The following is a 22,913-nucleotide window of genomic DNA, read 5'->3' on the forward strand; positions in this document are numbered from 1 at the left end:
GACAGCCAGCAAGAGAGGGAACACAAGCAGGGGGAGTGGGAGAGGAAGAAGCAGGCTCCCAGTGGAGGAGCCCGATGTAGGACTCGATCCCGGAATGCCAGGATCACGCCCTGAGCCAAAGGCAGACGCTTTAATGACTGCGCTACCCAGGCGCCCCCTAAAGATTTATTTATTTTAGAGAGAGAGAGACACCCTCTCCCAGCACACCTAAGAGGAGAGGGTCAGGGAGAGAGAAGGGAAGCAGACTCCTTGCTGAGCACGGAGCCCTTGCACGGGGCTCCATCCCAGGACCGAGATCATGACCTGAGCTGAAACCAAGAGTCAGATGCTTAACTGACTTAGCCACCCAGGTGCCCCTAAATTTAATTTTAATCAACATAAGCGTAAATAGGCTCAGTGACTAGGGCTACCCTACTTTTGTTTTCTGGCAAGCCAACAGAGATCTTCACCTGTTCTGGGATTGAGTGTGTTTGAAGCAGGTTCTGGGGTTTTTGGGGGTGGGTCTACTTCCAGATGACCCTTATTCTAATTTGTGACCTTACTTGGGTCCTGACAGGTGCTTACTGGGCCTCTATTTTGTATGAGACCCTGAACCCCAAACTTTATTGACCCGGTTCCATGAAACTGTCCAGGGGAAAATAGGAACACCGTGTCTGGCTGACCTCAACGCTCTTCCCTTCACCCCAGATTCTGGCCCCTCGACTTCCTGCCCACCTAGTCCCAGACGCCATCCCATCTCCTGTCACATGACACCGTTGAAACTCCGCGCAGATCGCCAGCGTCTTAGCCTAGGCTTTCTGCCGGTTCCTCAGCCTTCTGGCCCCTGCAGCACAATGAGCTTCTGTGGATTCCTGGCCGCCTTGGCAGCTCTTTGATGTCTTCAAATAGATCGCTTTGTTATAGGTCTATTTTTTCTTTCCAGTTGCTCAGTGGCAGTGTTGTTCTGACACGAAATACTCCGTCCCAGCTAGAAACCTCCCTTGCTTTATTTCGGTCTGTTCAAGTCACTTTCTCCAAAAGGCCCTGACCTCCCAGACTGAAATAGCGCCCCCTCACACCCTTTCCCCTTATTCAGAGGGGATGTCACATTATATCCTGATTTGTCTATTGCCCCTCTCCCGCAATACTGTAAGCTCCATGAGAGAGACAGGTTGTTTTTTTTTTAAGTTTATTTATTTATTTTTGGTAATCTCTACACCCAATGTGGGGCTCGAACTCACGACCCCAAGATCAAGAGTAGCACGCTCCACCGACTGAGCCGGCGGGGAGCCCTGAGTGAGAGCTTTCTGTCTTTTTTTTTTCCCCCAACAATCTCTAGAAATGCCCCTGCACACATTAGGGATTCAATGCATATTGAACAAATGATGCTGGCAATCTGGTGCGGTGGCAGTTCTGCCCTCAAACCTCAGTCCAGTTAGGCAGGACAAGACCCAGAGTGTGGGCGGGCACACATGAAGGGAGGACCCAGGGGCTGGGGCTTGGGAGGAGTCCTATGCCCTGGGCTGGGGGGGTGAGAAGGGAGAGTCAGGAAGGCTTCCAGAAGTATCTTGCAGGATTTGAGAAGGAAGATGGCAAAGGGAGGGCATTCCTAACCAGGGACCAGGCCAGCCAAACTTGGAGGGGGGCCTGAGAATGCCAGGTCTCTCCCTAGGGGTCATGCAGGAAGCTTTTCTGAGCCTCACATCCTCCTGCAAGTGCAGGGTAGCAAATCAGAAACCCAGAGCCCCCTGGTGGCCAAAATGTAGTATGACCCACAAAGTTGGCCACCATAATACTGAGCACACTACCAAATCCTCACAACAGCGCTTTGATGGGGGGTGGGGGGTGTAATTCCATTTCAGAGGAGGAAACTGAAGACCAGAGGGGTTAAGTCACCGACCCAGGCTCACCCGGCTCTGCCTCCATAATCTGAGGTCTGGGGAGCCCACCCAGCTGCTCCTCACCCACCAGGAGAGATTCAGGTGGGGGTGGGGAGCAAATCCACCGTCTTGAAGAGCTCCAGGTGCAGATCTGGTTTTGAGACCCCAGTTCGATCCGTCTCCAGCTAGACCTCAGGCCAGTTACGGCCTCAGGCCAATGAGATGGTGTGTGGTTTGGGTGAAATGAGACCTGTGGTGTCTGCAGTACGCACAGCAAAGACAAGCATCATGGTTACTATAAACCACCAGCGCCCACCAAGTCAAGTGGTTTTGCTAATCCCACTACAGGCAAACATGACGCACAGTAGGTGCTCAAGAAGGCTTGCACTACCCTAAGCACGCCCAGAACTGGGCCGTACTAAGTAAGCAGCCCCCTAATTCCCACTGGCTTGGGAATGGGAAGTTGTTCAGGTCTCTTTTTTAGATCCAAGAGTCCACGTCCCAACCCCTCCTCCCTCAGACCCAGGAGTCCCGGCCTCAGCTTCTGCGGGGTCACCGGTAACCAGTCCCGTCCGTCCCCCTCCCAACCTCACACTGAAGCCCGGGCGGAGGAGGTTTATCCACAGCGCTCCTTACAGGCCGCTCCGCAGTGCCCGGCGGCGGGGTCCGGCGCAGACCCGGGGTCGCTGGCTGGCGGGGGCGGCCCCTCCTCGTCGCGGCCCCCGCGGCCCTTGCCGATGGCCAGGCGGGGCCGGCCGCGCTGCAGGCCGTCCAGGAGGGCGCAGGCCTGGCACAGCGCGCGGCTGGCCAGCGCCCCGCAGCGGGAGCAGGCGCCGGGGGGCGGGGGCCGCGCGGCCGGGGCCAGGGCCAGGCGCTCGGCCGAGTGCACCAGGTCCAGCGCCGCCGACGGCCGCGCCGCCTCCAGGAGCTTGAGCAGGTGGCGCGCGTGGCCGCGGAAGGCCTCGGGCGCGTAGACGCACTCCTCCGAGAAGTAGTCGAGGCGGCGGAAGTGCGCGTACAGCACCACCTCCTTCTGCGAGGCCAGCTGCAGGGGCCGGCAGCGCGGCAGTGCGCCCCCCTCGCCCCGCGAGCCCAGGCCCCCGCCCCGCGCCAGCCGGCCCGCGTCGCCCCGCAGGAAGTTCATGAGCACGGTCTCCGCCATGTCGTCGGCGTTGTGGCCTGGGGGACAGAGGGGCAGCAGGTGAGGTGGGCGCGCCACCTTAGGGCAGCCGGGACCCAGCAAGACCGGGAGCGAGAGTGGCACGCCGCGTGCGACCCGGCCACGGAGAGCCCACCCCCAGGACCCAGAGAGAGACGGGGAGGGGATGTGCAAAGTGGCAGAGTGGGTGACCAGGCGTTGGAGACCCCTCAACCCCCAGACCTGCGGGTCAACCAGGACCCAGAGGGTGCGGAGGGGGTGCGGAGAACAGCAGGGAGGGCCAGACAGGGCCGTGAGGACCCCCAGGCACAACGGGACAGCCAGGTGGAGGCTAGAGGTGGTCACAGTGAGAAACTAGAGGGTAACACACACAGGCTCCCGGGGAGCCACTCGGGTGCCCTCATTTGCCACCCACTTATCGCCAACCAGGCCCTGCGCTAGTTGCCTTTTCACGACGGTAGTCAAAGTGTTTAGCGCTACAAATATTATCTCAGTCTCAGAAGTGGGCCTCCCACTGCAGAGAAAGCTACTGCAGTTGGCTTCTGATGGATGCTACCACTTCCCTCGCCTCCTTGTGCGAAGGGAGACACAAAGAATGTCATTTTTTAAAATGCAGGGAACCACAGCCCCCGACGAGTACCCCCACCCCTCTCGGTGCCGGGCCCCTCGGCTGCAGGGCCTGCGCTCACCCGTCACGATGTGCGTGGCTCCCACGAGGCGCGCCCCTTCCTCCAGCGCGCGGCGCCGCAGCACCCCGCAGAAGGTGCAGCAGGCGCGGCTGCGGCCGGTGCCAGCAGTGCTGCGGGCCACGGCGTCCATCGTCCAGCCCCCGAAGAGGTCTGCGTAGGCCACAATGGTGAGTGGGAGGTCCCAGCGCGCCGCCTGCCGCCTCACGGCCGCCAGAGCTGCGTCCCGGTAGCCCCCGATGCCCTCGTCCACGGCCACCAGGCGCAGCGAGACGCCCAGGCGCGGCGCGAGCTCGCGCAGCACGTGCGCCAGCACCGTGGAGTCCTTGCCGCCGGAGGCGCCCACGGCCACCACGGCGCCGGGCGGCAGCAGGCGGCCCGCCAGCACCGTGTGCAGCACCTCGGCCTCGAAGGCCGTGCAGAAGCAGGCGCCGCACAGCGCTTGGCCGGAGCGTGAGCGGCGGAGGGCAGCGCGCGCCGCATGGCAGGAGGCGCACTGCGGGGCGGGCATCGCGAGTTCCGGGCGGGCTGGGAGGAGTCGGCTTCTCCTGGACCGGGAGAGAGGGGAAGCAGGTTACATGCGGATTCCGGTTTGTGGGGTTTGCAGGGTTGTTGCCTCCGGGGAGGCGGCCTGGATAGCGCGGAGTACACCCACTGCCTGGAATACTCTCCTAGTACTTGTGCAAGCTTGGCACCTTCAAGTCTCAGCTTAAGTGTTCATTATTCATTTGTCCATTCAACAGGTATCCTTTCATTGCGTCCCATCTATCCAACATGCGTTAGGCCCTGGGACAGCAGTGATCAGAACAGGAACGGTTACAGGCACCAAGTTCTAGTGAAGGAGCCAACCGATGGGTAAGTAACCAAGATACTTTACAAATATAAGGAGTAATATGAAGGAATTATCCTCTGAGCTGAAGCTGGAAGGATGAGGAGTCAGGTATTGGATCAGGGTGGGAAGAATGTTCCCGATAGAGTTAACAGCAAATGCAAAGACCTGAAGGGCAGGGCCTGTGCTCAGTTGTTTGGAAAGTAAGTTATGGTTGAGGAGGGGAGAGGATCCATGGCTTGGAGGTTGGCAGGGTGAGGAGTTTGGATTTCATTCTGAATGAGATAAGAACCATTGGATGGTTGTAAGCTGTGGAGTGGCAGGACCTGATTCACATTTTAACAAGATCCCTCCAGCCGCTGCGTGTGAATAGGGGGTGGAGAGTGGAGAGGGCAGACCAGTGAGGAGGCCCCTGCAATGACCCAGATGAACAATAATGTGGCTTAGGGCTGAGCAGAGGCACTGGAGGTGGAGAGAAGTGGTCAGATTCTGGATCTCTTCTGGAAATAGAGCAGGTGGGACTCACACAAGACTTGGTTGAGCGAAACAGTAGGTGAGAAGCAGAGAGGACTGACAACTTCAAGGTTCTAGCCTTGCACAGTGGGGCCCTTTCGTGGGGAGAAGGTGGGGAAAGAGGAAGAATAGGCAAATACTGTGAGAGGCATAGGTTTAGGCCAGGGTATCTGTCATTTTGTCTGGGCACGGTAAATTTTGAGGTCCTTTGCTCTGGAAGTCTTTCCTGAACACTGGGCTGGGTCTGGCGCCTTTTCGGGGCTCCCAAGGCCGCCTGACGCCCCGCACACCAGCCCTGATCACTCTAGGTTGTAACTAGGATAGAGGAGGGTGCGCTGGAACCGCCCTCAGGTTGGGGGGTGGAAACGAGAAGGAGTCAGAACCGAGGCAGAGTCCAAAGCTGATCAGCAAGGACACCAGCTGCTTAGGGCACTCAGCCCCGAGGGTCGCCAGAGACAGGCGTTGGGAGATCACGGAGAGGAGTGCCGTATCTCCAGGAATGCCTACCGGAATGCGTGGGAGAGTAATATGGAGACCCTCACCTCCTACACGGGAGTACGACAAAGGGCCGGGATCGGCGCGCGGAGAAAGGGAGCACTCACGTGTGTAGAACTCGCGCAGGAAAGTCCAAGCTCGGAGAAAACGCGGAAGCGGGTGAAGGGACTACGATTCCCAGAAGGCTTTGGGTTTACCCGCCTACGACTCCCAGGTGCGGGTGGGGCGGATTGGCCAGAAGCGCCTAGTGCTCCGGGACCAGCTGGGCCCACAACCCGAGAGCCTCGCAGTGACGTGGCGCGCTCCGCCCACGGCTCCCAGAGCGCTCCAGGCCGGACCCGCGCGTCTCCCGTCTGCGCCTGCGCAAAAAGAGGTGGGGCGTCTGGTTTGTAGGTACGCCCTCGCGCTCTGCGCTTTATTCTAAAGAAGCAATGGATGCTTTTTAGGTTTTCTGCCCTTTTGGGAGTGCGATGGGATTTGAGGTGCGGGTGGAGAGCTGTCGGGGTTGGGGGCAGAAAGGGATAGGGGTGCGCAAGGGCGAGGCAGCACGTGCGCTGCGCAGATTGCAGGGACTGGGCCTTGTCGCCCGGGACACGGGGTAGGCTTTTGCGCGCGCCCCCGCAGGCGTGGGAGTGGGTGCGGGTGCGCGCCGGCGGCCACGGCCTTGCGGGCTGGGGGGTTTTGCGTGCGCGGAGCTGACAGGAGCGGTTTGCGCTTCGCGCGCGCTAGTCTCGGGGAGTGATCCCGGTGAGCAGTTACGCACCGGTGTGGCTCAGTGACAAGTGCGCGCACCTGCAGCCTTGTGGGGTTGAAGGCAGAGCTCGGGATGGAGGGCAGGTGAGACCCATGAGATGGAAGGTTCCCGGGGTTGGGGTGCATTCTCCTAAGAGTCAGCCAGAGCTCTGCTCCCCTCAGTCGCTTTCCAGCCCCAAACTGCCCTCTCTCCTGCGTGTTATATTCCGAGATTTTCTTGTCTCTACCCCTGTGAGGCCCTTGATAGGGAGGATTGAGAGCGAAGGGTGATGGGGGGACATTGGAGCGCCTGAAGCTGTCAAGAGGGTTGAACCCGGGTCATCGGGCTCGTACGTTAGTGATTTCCTGAGGCTTCCTGTGTGCCAGGTCCTGCCCTGGGGGCCACAGGGAAGTCAGGCGTGGCTGGGGGAATAAAGACGATGAAGCTTGATGTGGAGGGACCAGATGTCAGGGGCTGCAGGGACCCAGACGTTACAAGTGCTGCGAGCCAGGACACGGGGGAAAGGTCACTTAGCGCTTGGCACGTTCTCTGCATTTCCAGGCACCATCTCAAATTCCTCCTCTGTCCAGTGAGGATGATAATAGCATTTTTGGGTTAAAGAAGTAAATGAGTTAACCTCTGTAAAGCCTTAAGAGCAGTGCTCAGTGCTTAGTAAATGCTTGGGCCTGGGGTGTTCTAGTTGCTTAGGTCACTTCCTGGGGCGGCCGTAATCGGAAGTGTTGAGAACTCCCAGTCCCTCCAGCCTTCAGTGGCACATTCACCAGCAAGCTGGCACGGTTTGGGCAGAAGTTCCTCATGGATGTTTTGCAAACATTTTATGTTTTGTTTGTTGCGACACATTAATATTCCAGTGGAAAAGACTGTAAGTTGGTGTCGGGGGCTTCTAGAAAGGGCAGAAGACGGTAGCTTCTCATTACTTGCAGGGTAAGGCTTCGTCCCTCAGTCTGGTATTTGCAACCAGGCCCCTGATGACTTTTCAGGCTCCTGAGGCTGGCAAGATCCCTCACAATTGCCAGTGTTTGCACATGCCATCCTCTCTTCCTGAAGTCTCTCCCTCCCTCCCCCTTCTCCTCCCCCTCACCACGCTGATTCCTATTTCTCATCCAGGTAGCCCCATGGATGTACTCTCTCTAGGAAGCCTGCAGGACCCCTCCTCCCTTGTACTGCATTAACAAGCCACCTCTGGGCTCCCACAGCCCCTGCTCCCTCACTTTGTCAGAGGCCCCGTCACCTGAGCTGCCCCTAGCTCTCCCCTCCTTTCTTATCTCCTGTTACTTGCATCCCAGTGAGCGGAGCCCAGGCAGGAAACTTGCCATATGTCGCGGTGGTTAAGGACAGAAGCCGCTTGGTTCAGAACGTGGGATTACCATCCTGGTTGTATAACTGGACAAGTTAGATTTTCTCACCTGTAAGATAGAAATAACAGGGGCGCCTGGGTGGCACAGCGGTTAAGCGTCTGCCTTCGGCTCAGGGCGTGATCCCGACGTTATGGGATCGAGCCCCACATCAGGCTCCTCCGCTAGGAGCCTGCTTCTTCCTCTCCCACTCCCCCTGCTTGTGTTCCCTCTCTCGCTGGCTGTCTCTATCTCTGTCAAATAAATAAATTAAAAAAAAAAAAAAAAGAAATAATAGTACAGCCCTCATATGTTGAGAGCAGTGGTTTTCAACCTGGGACAATTATGACCCCCCAGAGGACATTTGGTAGAGACATTTTTGGTTGTCACAACTGGGGTAGGGGTATACTGGCGTCCAGCAGTGTTATAAACAGCTTATAACAGCTCTTGGGCCATAGTAAGTGCTCCGAGGATGTGAGGTACCATTACCACCACTACTTACGCACACCAAGCTCTCAGGTCCCTTTGTCTCTCTCTACCTAGAGTGCCTGTCCCTCCCTTGGCGTGGGGGTTGAATGCCTACTTATCCCTGCCTAGTATGCGACCTCTTGGGGGAAACCTTCTCTGAGCTCTACACCCTATCCCCCAAGATACCCCCAACTGGGTAATAGAAAGAACTTCGAAGTCACACATACACACAGGCCTGGACTCAAATTCATGCTCTTTTTCTTTTTTCTCTTTTTTTTAAGATTTTATTTATTTATCTGAGGGAGCGGGGGGAGGGACAGAGGGAAAGGGAGAAGCAGACTCCCCGCTGAGCAGGGAGCTGGACGTGGGGCTCCATCCCAGGACCCTGAGATCATGATCCAAGCCAAAGCCAGATCCTTAATCCACGGAGCCACCCAGGTGCCCCTAAAATTCCTGCTCTTTTCTTACACCCGAGTGACTTTCGCCTTCAGTATCCTTACCTGTGAAATCAAAGGGTGGCTTTGAAGAAGAAATGGGCGCACGTTGGGTTAGAGTTCGATTAACGTCAGGACTCCCTTTGTGGATTATGTTAGTTTATAAAACCCAAAATCTTAGTGTTGGGCTTTTTTTTTTTTTTTTTTTTTTTAAGATTCTATTTATTTATTTGACAGAGACAGCCAACGAGAGAGGGAACACAAGCAGGGGGAGCGGGAGAGGAAGAAGCAGGCTCCCAGCGGAGCAGGGAACCCGATGTGGGGCTTGATCCCAGGACCCTGGGATCACGCCCTGAGCCGAAGGCAGATGCTTAACAACTGAGCCACCCAGGCGCCCCTTAGTATTGGTTTAGATTAGGGGAAATTGCTAAGAAACGTTTTGAAATAAGATTTGCTGTGGGGGCACCTGGCTGACTCAGTCTCTGAAGAGCATGTGACTTTTGATCTTGGGGTCGTAGGTGTGAACCCCACATTGAGTGCAGAGATTACTTAAAAAATAAAAATCTTTTTTTTTTTAAAGATTTTATTTATTTATTTGACAGAGGTAGAGACAGCCAGCGAGAGAGGGAACACAAGCAGGGGGAGTGGGAGAGGAAGAAGCAGGCTCATAGCGGAGGAGCCTGATGTGGGGCTCGATCCCAGAACGCTGGGATCACGCCCTGAGCCGAAGGCAGATGCTTAACGACTGCGCCACCCAGGCGCCCCCAAAAATAAAAATCTTTTAATAAATAAGTAAGATTTGCTGTAAGAATAGGAACTAGCAAAATTGTCTCAATCACCAGGACAGTTAAGAAAAAACTTATGGTTGTGCACATGAGACCCACATCGAGTAAGACTCAAAAGTGTGAATGCGAGAGGGGAGGAAAATATATACCAGGAAAACAGCACAAAGAAATCGAAGGTCAGCTGCAACCACCAAACAGATTTTCGAGTCAAAAAGCACTATGGGTAATACAGAGTGTCATCACAAATGAAGACGAAATCACCAGGGTGACAAAAGAATTCTAAACTTGGGTGTACCCGACAACACGGTCTCTAAAGAAATGAAGCCAAAGTGAGCCGGATGCGAAGAAACTGACACATTCTAGAAGCACCGTGACATTTTAATGTATCTCTCTCAGCAATTCATCAAGCAGACAAAAAGCTACAAAGCTATCGACAATCTGATCAAGACTCCTGACAAGCTTGAACTAACGGTATGAAGTGGGACTTGCACCCGATGATGTGAGATACAGGTTTTTTTCAGGCACGTGGAGCATACGTACAGATGTCCTAGGTGTGGCTCTTTGCTACGGTGCCCACGGGCTGTGTGTAGCTAATGAACTCTGGCTAGTCTGAATAGAGCCATGCTGGAAACATAAAATAGCAGATTAGAAGACTTTATATGAAAAAAAAATGTAAAATAGCTCTTGAGTAGCTTTTTTTTTACCTTGATCACGTGTTGAAATCCTATTTTTGCTATATTGGGTTAAGCGAAATATTAAAATTAATTGCGCCTGTTTGTTTTTACTTTATAAATGTGACTAACCGAAATTTAAGATTACGTCTGTGACTTGCATTATACCGGACAGCTTTGCTTGGGGCCACGAGAACGTCTCAGCAAATTGCAAGGTCATCCTGCCCCACTCCCCCATTAAGGACACGGGGACCTTAACCAGGAAGCTGAGTACATGCACTTCTGATTCAGTGAGTGAATTTTCCCATTCGGTTTTATGCTTTAGGAAATTATTAAAATAATTTTTCAAACATCTTGGAACCAGCTAAGGCAGAAGGGGACTCAGTGTGTGTGTGTGTGTGTGTGTGTGTGTGTGTGTGTGTGTGTGTGTGATAGCAATTCTAAAACACTTTTGCTTGGGAGGCCCCAAAACTGTTTTGAAAAATTTTGTATCCTCCCCTCACTCATCTTTTTTTTTTTTTTTTTTTAAGATTTTATTTATTTATTTGACAGAGCACAGCAGGGGGAGCTGCAGGCAGAGGGAGAGGGAGAAGCAGCTCCCCGCTGAGCAGGGAGCCCAATGCGATGCGGGGCTCTATCCCAGGACCCTGGGATCATGATCCAAGCTGAAAGCAGACGCTTAACAACTGAGCCACCCAGGCCCCCTGACTCCTTTCCATTTTTTGAGGGAGTAACAGGAACACTTGTGGTCCCACACTTGTAGTCACAGGATTGTGCTGTCAATTTTTTTTTTAAATCATAGTTCATAATTAAATTTTCTCCCCCAGGAGCCCAAATGGACAATTACACTGTGTCTTAAGTCATAACCCCTGTATTTGCAATAGGGATTAATTAAGAATTGAGGAATCAGAAGATAATCGCTTGTTGCAGATAATCGCTTTTGTAGCAAAACGTGCCTGTCACATTTCCTGTGGAGTCGGAGGGGTCCTTTTTACTCGGCTCTCCAGGAGACAGACCACACTTTCAATAGCAGACTTTCCTGACCTGTAGGAGGAGGAGGAAGCCTGGAGATGTGGGCCTGGGTATCCTAACATTGGGCAATGTGTGTCCAACATACTCTCTTTGTTGGTGGCCCCACGGAAACCACCAGATGCAGCCGACTCCTGCATGAAGAATCATGCTCCTGAGCACACATACTGGAAGACTCCTTGCTTCTCCAAGCTCGCCGACCCCCTGCCTAGGAAGGGGAAGTCCAGTCGCCATCGACGCTCTGCTGGCACTTCCAACTGTTTCCAGAGCCGCTGGACCCTGGCCAGTGTGGCAGGACTCAGGCATGGTCTACACTCGCAGCATTCACTGCTGGGAAATAGGGATTAGTATGAGCCCTGCTGTTTTCAGCGAATTCATTCATAAATTACTACTGGGCCAACTCTACCAGGATGTTTCAAAGACTGGTTTGGGTCCCAAAGGGCAGCACCAAGGCCAGCTGAGGTCCCTGAGACCTACTTGACAACCAGTTGTCTTCTGTGTGTGAACGGGATGCCTTTCCACCCTATGTGGGGGTTTCTCCTCATTTTGATTAATGGAGGGGCGTCTGAGTTCGGAGTGCCACTCGAAAGTCTGCTTGGTATTCCAGGAAACAAGGTTCCTTTGAATGCTGTCTTTCCAGCTAAAAAGCTAAGAGGAATTCTACCAGCAGGTAGTTCTTCCTTATTCCTGCCCTACAACAGAGAATTTGCTGCTAACACTGGATTCTTGTTTCCATGCTCCAAAATTGAAGGATTTTCTGTCCCTGGTCACAGCAAGGCTTGTCCCACATTTGAGATTCAATACTGAGCCTGCTTCTGTAACGAGATAATTTTCTGGTTCATCTAAAAATATGCTTGCTGATTTAGTGACAAGGACACTGGCCTGTATATGACTGTTTAGTACCTTTTGACTCGCCCTGCCCACCTCAGGGCCTTTGCACCTGCTCTGCCCTCTGCCCAGCCGCCCAGCTGAGATAGCCTCCCTCTGTTTCTTTACTCTCCATCCATTTCCTCCTCCACTCCTATTGATGTATAGGTTTTTATTGCTCTCTGAAATGACCCGTTTTCTTGCCTGTCTTCCTCATCAGAATGTGGGTTTCCCAGGGCTAGAGGTTTTTGTTGATTTTGCTTGTGGCAGCTTTGTTGGTTCGCACAATTATCCTGGCACCGAAGTGGGGCTTCGTAACTAGAGCTGAACAGATGCTCAGCCCTCGTGCCGGCTGATGCTGGGGACCCAGGGCTGAGCTGGGCCGAGGCCTGCCTCGCTCCCAGGCTGGTGAGGGAGGGAGATCGGCACACGGATCATTCCTGGTCTGGTGGGCAGAGCAGTGACCACTGAGATACGGGGGACCAGGAGGGCTGAGGCAGAGAGGGGAGGATGTGGCGAGGGCTCCCTGGTGAGGAGAACTTGTGGTGGCCGAGGACAGAGCAGGAGTGTATTGGGTGGCGAATCATTCATTCACTCATTCATCATTCATTTCCTGGGCCCTCCTGTTCTGGGAAACGCCAGGGACCCAGGGATGAGTCAGTCCTGAACCCTGTTCTCTGCAAGCTCCTAGTCCGATGGGGGCAGTTGACAGGACAGTCACAATCCAGGATGATCAGACCGTGGGGGAGGCAGATACAGAGGCCGCACAATCCTCTAGGGGCTGCTTGGTGCTCGTTACAGGGAAGAGAAGGGCATCTAGAATAAACAGGAGTCGGGTAGGTCCCTTTCCTACAGGGTGCTGGAGATATGAGCAGAGCTGGCACAGTCTGGAATAACGTGGAGCTGGGTCGCATTGCACACTGCGTGTCCTAGCGCAGTAACCCAGTGAGCTCGATCCCGCAGTAATCCCCGTTACAGACAAGGACATTGAGCGTTTGAGAGATCGAGTTGCTCACCCCGGGAGCAAGTAGCTAGGGTCCACTGTGACCATGGGGTTTAGGGGGGACCGTCTGGAAGAGATGAGGCTGGACATGTGCCCAAGGCAGGTTCTTCATGCAGGTAGCATAGCCTTGAGCGGCCTTGCCATTCTCTCACCCTGGCCCCCCCTCCAGCATGCAAGGCCAATCAAGGAGGGGTGGGTGCGGGCCCCTGCAACTGAGCCACATGGGGTAAAAGGGAGGGGTTTGAAAAACGGGAAGCATGACCTTCTGTTTCCTTTCCCAGAATGGAACAGCAGAGGGGGCTCCTGTTACTATTTCTGGGGGTACAGCTGCTGCTTATGGGGGCATTCCTCTACCAGAACCACCACCGCCACAGCCTCGCCTCCTTCTTACGCGTCCTGATACAGGACAGGCCAACGGTGGGAGAAGAGTTGCCCTTTTTGGTCTCGGTCTCCTCTGCAGAGACCTCTTCCCAGGACGTGTACGCCAACCTCAGCCAGATCCACCCTGTGGACATTAGTGAGGAGCACCTGCCCAGCTGCCCCCTCATCTCACCCTACATCAGTAAGCTTGTCAGGGCATCCTACACCCCCAACCCTGCCTCAGGCTTTGGGGAGCAAGCCGGACTCCCTGGGGAGGGGGGCTGATCCTGGAAGCAGAAGGCACGGACCTGGTGGCTGGGGGTGATGGACAGCGTGTGCTGCTCATCTGTGGCTGCACCATAATGAACCACGCCAGAACTTAGTGTCTCTAAACGGTCATCAACTTGCAAGTGTGTCCGGGTCGGGAGTTTGGGGAAGGATCCAGCCGGGCAGTCGTCATCCGGATTTTTCACGCAGTTGCAGTGAGATGTGGCTGGAGCTAAAAAGGCTGGGGGTGGAGGCACCCCATTCTCTCCACATAATTTCAGAGTGTCCGCGTAGCCCCTCCAGTGCGCTCGTTGGGCTTCCTCACAGCATGGCGGCCTGAGCGCTTACATGGCAACCGCAAACTTGGGAGCATGTGTTCCCATAAACCAGGCAGAAGCCATCTGGCCTTTCATGATCTAGTCTCAAGCCATGTGGTGTCATTTCTGACATTCTCCACTCGTTGAAACTGTCATAAAAGCCCACCCCATTTTAGGGGGTGGGGACGTAGACTTACCTCTCCGTGGGAGGAGCATCAAAGTCACATTGTAAGAAGGGCATGTTGGGTCAGAGATACTGTTGTGGCGTCTTTGGAAAAAATACGGTCTGCCATGGAGAGGGGGAGGAGCCATAGATGGGGCTGGGCGGGTAGGCGGTGGAGCCCTCAGTGAGAGGATCTGGAAGGAGCAGTCTGAGGTGAAGGGAGAGTGGGGGGCCTGAGAACCACCCCTGTTAAAACAGCGGAAAGTTATTCTCCCACAGTCTGGAAGCCAGAAGTCCAAAATCGGGGTGTTGGCAGGGTTGCTTCCTGCTGGATGCTCTGAGAGAGAAACCGTCCTACGCCTCTCGCCTAGCTTCTGGCAGTAGCTCGCAATCGTTGGCTTTCCTCGGCTTGTAGGCATGTCACTTTAATTTCTGCCCCCACGCCGCCTTCTCTCTGGGTCTTCATATGATCTTATAAGGACACCAGTCATTGCATTTGGGGCCCGCCCTCATCCAATCCTTCCACATTTTAACCATCTACCTCCGCGTAGACCCTATTTCCAAATAAGGTCACGTTCTGAAGCGCCGATGGACATGGTTTGGCAGGGGGATGTGATTGAACCCGGTACAGCTGGGGTGGGGGGTTTCTGGGGCAGGTCCCTGACCGTCCCTGGCATCTGCCTCTCTCAGATGGCCCCGTGAAGGTGATGATCCCGGAGAACCTGACGATGGAGCAGGTGGTGGAAAAGAACCCGCTGGTGGAGCTGGGAGGCCAGTACCGGCCACCTGACTGCTGGACACGGCACCACACGGCAGTCGTGGTGCCCTACTATGGGCAGAACCAGCACCTGCGGCACCTGCTCTTCCACCTGCACCCCTTCCTGCAGCGCCAGCAACTGCACTATGCCATCTACGTGGTGAACCAGGTGCAGGCGGAATGGGGAGGGCCAGACGCAAGAAGACAGAGGGGTCTGAGCATGGCCACGGAGTCAGGGCTGAGGTCGCCAGTCTCTGAGCTGACAGCATTTGGGCCAGAGAGCGTCCGGGGGGCTGGATTTATGAGTCAAGACAAACTTGAATTGGGGGGAAATTAGAGCCAGGGCTGTTGGTGGGGTCTAGACTGGCTGAATTTGGGATCGGCTTAAATGGCTGTCTGGAAGACTCGGTCCTGCTGAGTCTGGGGCTCCCTGCGACCAGGGCCGGCCAGGGTGGGCGATGAAGCTAAGTTGCAATTTAAAGCACTGGGTTTGGAGTCCTTTGGAGGCTTCTTTGAATCTCAGTGTTGCCCATTATTACCTGTGTGTTCAGAGTGTGGGACCGATCATCGGTCCATCCATCCGTCCGTCCATCACACTGTCACTCAGTCTAACTATGTATAAACTTGGGGAACTCTTCTGCTGTTTTCTCATTCATGAGACAGGGATGTTAATAACCCCTCCGTCACCGGGTTGTGGGAAGCATGCATGGAGTTAATGACTAAAGCAGTGAGGCCGAGGCCTGGCACGTGGTAGGTACTCAGTAAGCCATGGTGCTCATGATGACGGTGATGATGGTGGTGATGACGGTTTTGATGGTGATGATTAAGACGCTTCTGGTGCCGGGGTGAGGACGGTGATGGTGGGGAGGATGATGCTGACAGCAGTGACGGAGGTGAGGTGATTGTGTTGATGGCATCAGATGAAGATGATGATGATGGTGTTCATGCTGGTGATGAACGTGATGATGGTAACGGTCAAGGTGGCGACGATGAAGGAGAACATGTGATGGAGAAAGAGGAGAGGGAGAGGCAAACCCTGTCATGGTGTCTGGGGGTCAGACCCAGTCTTTGGTAGGAGCAGAAACAGATGTAGGTGGTCCCCGCTCACCCTAACCCCTGCCTCCCTCAGATGGTCTCTTGAAGGGGATGATCCTTGAGAACCTTGGGAATGGCCATGGGCGGAGCTGAGGGGCTGAAGATACCGACTCTGCCTAGGATGGGGGTGGGAATCCAGGAACTTTTCCAGGGGAGGTAACCTTTGAACTGTGCCCTCATGGACAGGTCTGGGTTTTCTGGCTGCAGTGGGAATAGGATCCAGGCAGGAGAATGGCACTTGAAAACAGGAGAGGACGGGCCTGGAAGGTGGGGGAACGCTCACGCCTGCTGGGGAGGGAGCATCAAGCATCTCTGTCCATCGCAGGTGCACAACACCGCCTTCAACCGGGGCAAGCTACGCAACGTGGGGTTCTGGGAGGCCATGCAGGAGGAGGAATGGGACTGTGTCTTCTTCCACGATGTGAACCTCCTTCCAGAGGACGACCGCAACCTCTACATCTGTGACATCTTCCCTGCCCATGTGTCTGTGGCCATTGACAAGTTCAACTACAAGTAGGTGGAGGGAGGGGGACTCCTGTGGGGGATGGTTGGCCAGGCCCTGTGCTTCCCTGGACCTCGCCCGGCCCATCGTTAGGGTCCAGGCCCTGATCCCTGGGACCTTGGCAGAGAGGGATGATGGGGCCCAGGGAAAAGCCTCGCAGACAGGGAAGAACCTTCCTTTTGGATGCAGGTGTGTGGGGGGCAGGGGGGTGGGGGTCAGTGATAAAGGGTCATGATGGAGTTCAGAGACAGGAATGTATGAAAGGATGAGCTGACTAGGGGGCGGGAGAGGGTTATCCCAGGGGTCTGGGGAGAAGGGGCCATCAAGAGGTCACAAGGTGGGCCTGTGAGATGATTTAGGGGAGACAATATCCCAGGTCAAGTGAGGGCCCATCTCAAGGGGCAAGGAAGGACTACTCCAAGATCAGGGAAGGGGACACCTGAGCGGTCAGGGGAGAGGCTATCACAGGGGTGAGTGGGGAAGGGCAAACCCAGAAATAAAGCTTGGAGATCCTGGCCAGGGCCCCTGTTGCCTGAATTCCTGTTTCCAACCCTCTCTGCCTCTTCAGGCTACCCTACCACGGCTACCTTGGGGGGGTGTTTGCCCTGCGCCCCATTCACTACCTGAGGATAAATGGCTTCCCCAACACATACTGGGGCTGGGATCATGAGGACCACGACATCGCTGCCAGGTGGGTGGCCCTGCTTGGGGAGCCTGGCACGGGGCTGCAGGTCCCTCCACCGTGTGGGGGACATGGGCCACCGTGGCCCGAAGGGCTGGGTGTGGCCTAGGGACCCTGTCAGAGGCAGGTATCGGCCTCCCTGCCCTCTCCCCCCGTAAGGCTGCAACTGAGTGGGCTGCTTCTCTCCCGACCCCATCTGCTCTTTGGCCGCTACCACATGCTGGAGGGGCAGGAGCCCAGCCCCCCGCAGAGCCCCTGGAGGTAAGCTGGGGTTGAAGGTAGGGTGTCCCATCTTGGGTGGGCCCTAAGCCCTGGGCTCACGTGGCCACCCCTCCCCCCAGCTCTTTCCTTCTGGCCCCGATCCGCCACAAATGGCAGCAGGATGGCATAAACTCGCTGGGCTACAGGCTGCTCTCCAAGGAACGGCAGCCCCTCTACACCAACCTCACCGTGGACATCAACTTCCCAACTTCGCAGCCCTAGGAGACACCTCCCCCCCTCACCAGCCATGCCAAGCTGAGGGGCAGCTGGAGGCTGGAACAGAATCCCCAAGACCTGGGCTGTAAGGTAGCTCTCCCAACTGGTTTCTTATTAAAGGAGAGTTTATTTTACCCCCTCCTTCTCTCTGCCAACCTTCATCCCCACCCTTTCGTTTCCAGGCATTCAGAGTCCCAAATTCCCTGGTTCTGTCCAAGTGGTTCCAGGAGCTGACCCCCCACCTACTCTTGACTTCTCATGAAAACTTGCAGGGTCCGCACTGCTAGCAGCCTTTAAAAACCCAGGACAGAGTTCAACGCTTGGGTGACCGATGTAGGATCAAGTTCGGGTACCTGGCTCCTGGGCCTGTGCCCCCCAGAGTACGCAGTCCTGCCGCTGTCTTGTAGCAAAGAGTGGCGTGAAAAAAGAGTAAAACCTGTGAGGATGGGTGAATTCGCGTGTGCACCCCACAGACTTCCCTGCAGCCGCTGAGCAGAAGCAGTGCAGCGTGGAAAGAACAAGGGGCACACGCGTGCGGCACGATCCGATGTTTGTAAGACGGAGGACAGAGTTCCTACACAGACAGGATTGTGGACATGGTGATGTGCGTGTGGGTATCGGGCGCTGGTAATCTTCTGTAAAGGGCCGGATGGTACAGATTTTCGGCCTGCAGGCCACTGGAGCACAGGGATGGTCACAGACCCTACGTAAACACAGGAGCACGGCTTTGTCCAATACAACTTTTATTTAAAATTACAGGTGGCCGGCCCTATCTGGCTGATGGCCAGTCTGCCGACTTCCGGTGTAAATGATTAGGAGCCTGTATAAAGATACAAAGAAGTCCACAGTGAAAGGTCAACACTGGTCATTTATGGAGCTGCTCACCAGAGATGGTGGAGGTGGAAAGAAACGGGGGTTGGAGTACGGTAGGGTGGGTAGAGCTGAGTGGGTCATGAAAGAGAAAAGGTGCACTGTGAAGACCAGTGTATGTTATAAGATCACATTTATATATTTACCAAAAAAGTACATTCACGTGTCGAGACGCATGCCTCGGAGATACCGCGGGTTCAGTTTCACGCCACGCGATAAAATAAAAACAAGTCAAATTACTTTTTTGCTTCCCAGCGCATGTGGAAGTTACGTTGGCACTACACGCAGTCTATGAGGCGTGCAACAGCGTTACACCTAAAAAAAGTGTATCCTTGTTAAAAAAAACACCTAACTGCCAAAAAACACCATCAACTGAACTTTCAGTAAGTCGTGATCACTCATCACAGATCATCACGACCAACAGAATAACGATGAAAAACTTGGAAATACTCCAAGAAAGACCAACATGTGACAGAGACATGACGGGAGCAAAGGCTGTGGGGAAAGTGGCACCGCGACTTGCCTGACGCAGGGCCGCCACACACCTGCGAGTTGTAAAAATGCAGTATCTGCAAAGCACGATAAAACGAGGTAGCTTTGCCTGTACATATAAAGAAATTAGTAATTACTGACTGTGCAACCTTGGGATATGTTCAACTGGGAATAAACACAATTACAGTAGATCCTTTTAAAAAGTGTATCATCTCCCCACCCCTCTGCCATGCAGTGAATTCTACAGCAAACACGACAGAACGGAGCGAGCGTTACTGCAGGTGTATATATGCATCTATGTACGTATATGCTGACCTGACCACATAAACACACACACACACACACACACACAGGCGTCTGGTCATTCAGTTTGCTAGTACTTTAAAAATACTGATACTCCGTATTCAACAGTGGTTATCATGAATTTCTCACAAATTTTCCTATGAACGATCTGGGAAAAGTGTCTTGTACTACTTTCTAGAGAACCACGTTTCTCAACGTGTTAGGGTTTCTTCCCCGATGCATTTTATAATCCTTAAGGAGGCTAGCACAAACATGGACATTTACCCTCGTTATTTTCTGAGTCACTTCTTTCACGTCAAATAATGTGTAACTATGCAACACGCAGTCCATTCCTGGGGGTTTTCAGAATCGTGGATTCTATGACCTACAACCGAAGCTGACGCCTGGGAGATTTTTTTCTTCTTTGAGAAATTCAGAGTTTGTTTCATTTATGCACACGCTGATGCACACGAGGAACTGATTTCTAAGTAAAGCCTTTCACTACGTAACTGCCTTAGTAAGACCTGTCTCTAGTATGAGTTGTCTGGTGTTTATTAAAATTGGATCTGTTGTTGAAGGCCTTCCCACACTGAGAACACGCGTAGGGCATCTCGCCCGTGTGAACCCGCTGATGCACCTGGAGCTGTGGCTTCCTGCTGAAGGATTTCCCACAGTCACAGCACTCATAGGGCTTCTCTCCAACATGAGTTCTCTGATGTGCCATCAACTGTGATTTCTGGAGAAAGGCGTTCCCACACTTGTAACAGGCAAAGGTTTTCTCTCTCGTGTGCGTCATCTGATGCTTGTGGAAATTGGACCTGCCATTGAAAGCCTTCCCACATTCAGTGCACACGTAGGGTTTCTCTCCCGTGTGAATCCGCTGGTGCTCCTTGAACTGTGACTTGGAAGTGAAGGCTTTCCCACAGTCGCTGCACTTGTAAGGCTTCTCCCCAGTGTGAGTTCTCTGATGCATGCTGAGTATGGACTTCTGGTTGAAGGCTTTCCCACAGTCGCTGCATACATGTTGTCTTTCTCCGGTGTGAATTTTCTGGTGGATATTGAGGTGTGACTTTTGCGTGAAGGCTTTTCCACAGTCACTGCATTCGTAAGGCTTCTCCCCAGTATGAATTCGGTGATGTATATCGAGCTGTGACTTGGAAATGAAGGCCTTCCCACAGCTGTGGCACGGGTAAGGCTTCTCTCCTGTGTGGCCTCTCTGATGCACGGTCAGATGCGCCTTCTGCACGAAGGCCTGCCCGCACTCAATGCACACATAGGACTTCTCCCCCGAGTGGATTCTCTGGTGCAAGCTGAGCGTGGACTTCTGGGTGAAGGCCTTCCCACATTCAGTGCACGCATACTGGCGCTCACCCGTGTGAATCTTCTGATGTATGGTGAGAGTTGAATTCTGGGAGAAGCCTTTCCCACATTCACTGCATTCGTAGAGTTTCCCACTAGTGTGAGTTCTCTGATGTCTGAAGAGAGATAACATCTGGAAAAAGGCTTTCCCACATTCGTGGCATTTATGGGGCTTCTTTCTCGTGTGAGTTTTCTGGTGTGTGATCAGTTCTGATCTCTGAATGAAGACCTTCCCACACTCCTTACAGATGTAAGGAACGTTACCTGTGTGATCTCTCAGATACACACCAAGCTTTGGTTGCAGGGTGAAGCCCTTTGCACACCTGCTACATTCCTGGAGGTTTTCTACGCTATGAAATCTCTGTTGCTCGAGGGGTGACTTCTGAGGGAAGCCCCTCCCACATTCAGCACATTTGTTGGGTTTCTCCTGATTACAAACTGGATGCTGTGCACGTGACTGTTTATGGCTGCGGACTTTCGTATGTTGATTCCCTTCGCAGAAGTTCTCTCCCGGCTGAATTATCTTGCAGTCCACATGGGAAGAGCCATGGGTGAGCAGCTGGCCAGAGCCAGCAAGCTCATCGAGGTGCTCTGTGCTACCGCTTTGATTTTGACGATTTACTTCTAGGTTAGGCTTCAAACTCTTTGCAAATGAGCAACGTTTATGAGGTCTTTTTGGTGAAGAAACAAGGTGGGGCCTCACATGAACTATTTTTCCAGGGTCCTTCCGTTCAGAGTCTCTCTCTGTATCCAGGGTTCTCCTGGTGAGGAAGGCCCCACGCTGCGCAGGTTCCTGCTGCTTCTGCTGAGCCCTCGCTGTACGGCTGGCATGTTCCCACAGGCCTTCTGAAATGGAACACCATGGACCACCTCTTGTGACTTCACTTTCCTTATCATTGTGACATGAAGCTTTTTCAAACATTTTCTGTTGGGAGGTTTTAAGTCCGAACACCCCTTCTGGAAGGAGAAAAAGAAGATGAAAGAGACTCAAGTTAGCAGAGGAGGGAGGAGAAACCACAGGAGCGGCCCGAGGCTGAACACAAATTGCTGAGTCATGATAATAATGACGGTGGTGATGACGGCGATGAGCAGTGGGGAGGAGACAGTTACGTGTCACCTGTCTGCATCCAGCACGGAGCAGCTGCCAAACCCCGTTCTACATCGTGTGCACGGCCACTCTTACATCCTCACAATCCTGCATGAGGCACCTGCGTCTTCTCTCCCTGTCTCACACATGAGCAGGCGGCGGCACAGAATCTCTAAGTAACTGACCAAAATCACCTGGCGGAGCTCTGGGGAAAATGAGATTAGAGTTTCTAATTCTAAGCTGGCGTCACTTATGCAGGCAGGTGGTCTAGGTATCTGGAGATACACACACACACCGACGATGACAGAAAATACAGACAAGGGGGTGACAGGGCAACATCTGGGAACAGCCAAGGCTTGAAGGAGGGACTCAGAGGACAGCTCTTCATTAGCTTTCAGATCTAAATTGTCACTAACCTCCCAGTTTCCTCTCACTCGTTAGAAACAACACCAAATCCATCTGCCCTACAAATCCTCTGCAGAAGTAAGAAAGCTCCAACCCTGACATGGCCAAGCAGTGAAATACCTTTGCCCAAACTCAACTCTCTAGGAAGCTGAAATCTGTTTGCTTGAACCTATAAACTTATAACCCAAGAAAAGTATGTTGGAAGAGTGGACAAGGGGCGCCTCGGGGGGCTCAGTCGGTTGAGCATCTGCCTTGGGCTCAGGTCATGATCTCAGGGTCCTGGGATCGAGCCCCACATCGGGCTCCCTGCTCGGCGGGGAGTCTTCTCCTCCCTCTGCCTCTGCCTGTCAGTCTGCCTAGTTGTGCTCTCTGTCAAATAAATAAATAAAATCTTAAAAAAAAAAAAGAGAGTGGAGAAGCAAACTGTCCCCTGAAATCTGTGTCACCCTCTCCCATAGAAGTTAACTGTGGCCAGGTACGTGGCTGCCAAGCTACGTAACAGCTCCCAGCGCTCTTGCAACGAGGTGGGACGGCGAGACTGTTTCTACTGATAGAATATGCATACAACCTGACGCACCACCTCTGGCCTGGGTGGGAGACCACAAGCTTCTCGATACCCCCCACCCCTTTTCCGCCCAGTAGAACCTGCCTCTGGATGCCGTGCACATGCAGTCACACAGACCGGCAGCGTCATAAAGCACAGTGCGACAGCAGCAAGGGAAAAACTTAGACACTTGAAGAATACAAGAAGTGAGGCCTCCTGATGACCCCCTTTTTTTATTTTAACTTTTTAAAAAAATTTCTACAGGAGAGAAATAATTCTAGAAAATTATCACACTGAACCTTGGTCTCTCTGTATAACTTTCAGCCTTATGCTACCTAATATACCATTTTTTTCCACCAAGAATGGGA

At 53.6% G+C, this 22,913-nt stretch overlaps 3 protein-coding genes across 11 annotated transcripts in view; 1 reads left to right on the forward strand and 2 right to left on the reverse strand.

Annotated features, from left to right (window-relative positions):
* Nucleotides 1-5,815, reverse strand: LOC113247275 (cytoplasmic tRNA 2-thiolation protein 1-like). 2 transcript variants are annotated; one of them, XM_026488260.4, is made up of 3 exons: nucleotides 5,649-5,815; nucleotides 3,708-4,252; nucleotides 1-3,038 (listed from the first exon to the last, which is right to left on the reverse strand). In XM_026488260.4, exons 2-3 carry the CDS (start codon nucleotides 4,213-4,215, stop codon nucleotides 2,476-2,478), a joined length of 1,071 nt encoding a protein of 356 aa, XP_026344045.2. In that variant the 5' UTR covers nucleotides 4,216-4,252; nucleotides 5,649-5,815; the 3' UTR covers nucleotides 1-2,475. The 2 variants fall into 2 exon arrangements, with proteins under 2 accessions (XP_026344045.2, XP_026344046.2); XM_026488261.4 differs by having other exon boundaries at nucleotides 5,589-5,815.
* Nucleotides 5,450-18,242, forward strand: LOC113247273 (beta-1,4-galactosyltransferase 3-like). Its single transcript, XM_026488258.4, has 7 exons — nucleotides 5,450-5,934; nucleotides 13,168-13,448; nucleotides 14,684-14,919; nucleotides 16,171-16,358; nucleotides 16,916-17,038; nucleotides 17,189-17,290; nucleotides 17,371-18,242. The coding sequence occupies exons 2-7, from the start codon at nucleotides 13,169-13,171 to the stop codon at nucleotides 17,510-17,512; spliced, it is 1,071 nt and encodes a 356-aa protein (XP_026344043.4). The 5' UTR covers nucleotides 5,450-5,934; nucleotide 13,168; the 3' UTR covers nucleotides 17,513-18,242.
* The window catches only part of ZNF175 (zinc finger protein 175), a 12,906-nt gene continuing 8,225 nt past the window's right edge, over nucleotides 18,233-22,913 (reverse strand). For all 8 annotated transcript variants that reach the window (XM_026488192.4, XM_026488196.4, XM_026488194.4 and 5 more), the window contains one exon: nucleotides 18,233-21,466. In XM_026488192.4, coding sequence (XP_026343977.2) covers nucleotides 19,665-21,466 — 1,802 coding nt within the window. In that variant the 3' untranslated portion in view covers nucleotides 18,233-19,664. The remainder of the gene's footprint in view (nucleotides 21,467-22,913) is intronic.

The sequence above is a fragment of the Ursus arctos genome, unplaced genomic scaffold (assembly GCF_023065955.2).
Source record: "Ursus arctos isolate Adak ecotype North America unplaced genomic scaffold, UrsArc2.0 scaffold_19, whole genome shotgun sequence".
Classification (NCBI taxonomy): Eukaryota; Metazoa; Chordata; class Mammalia; order Carnivora; family Ursidae; genus Ursus; species Ursus arctos.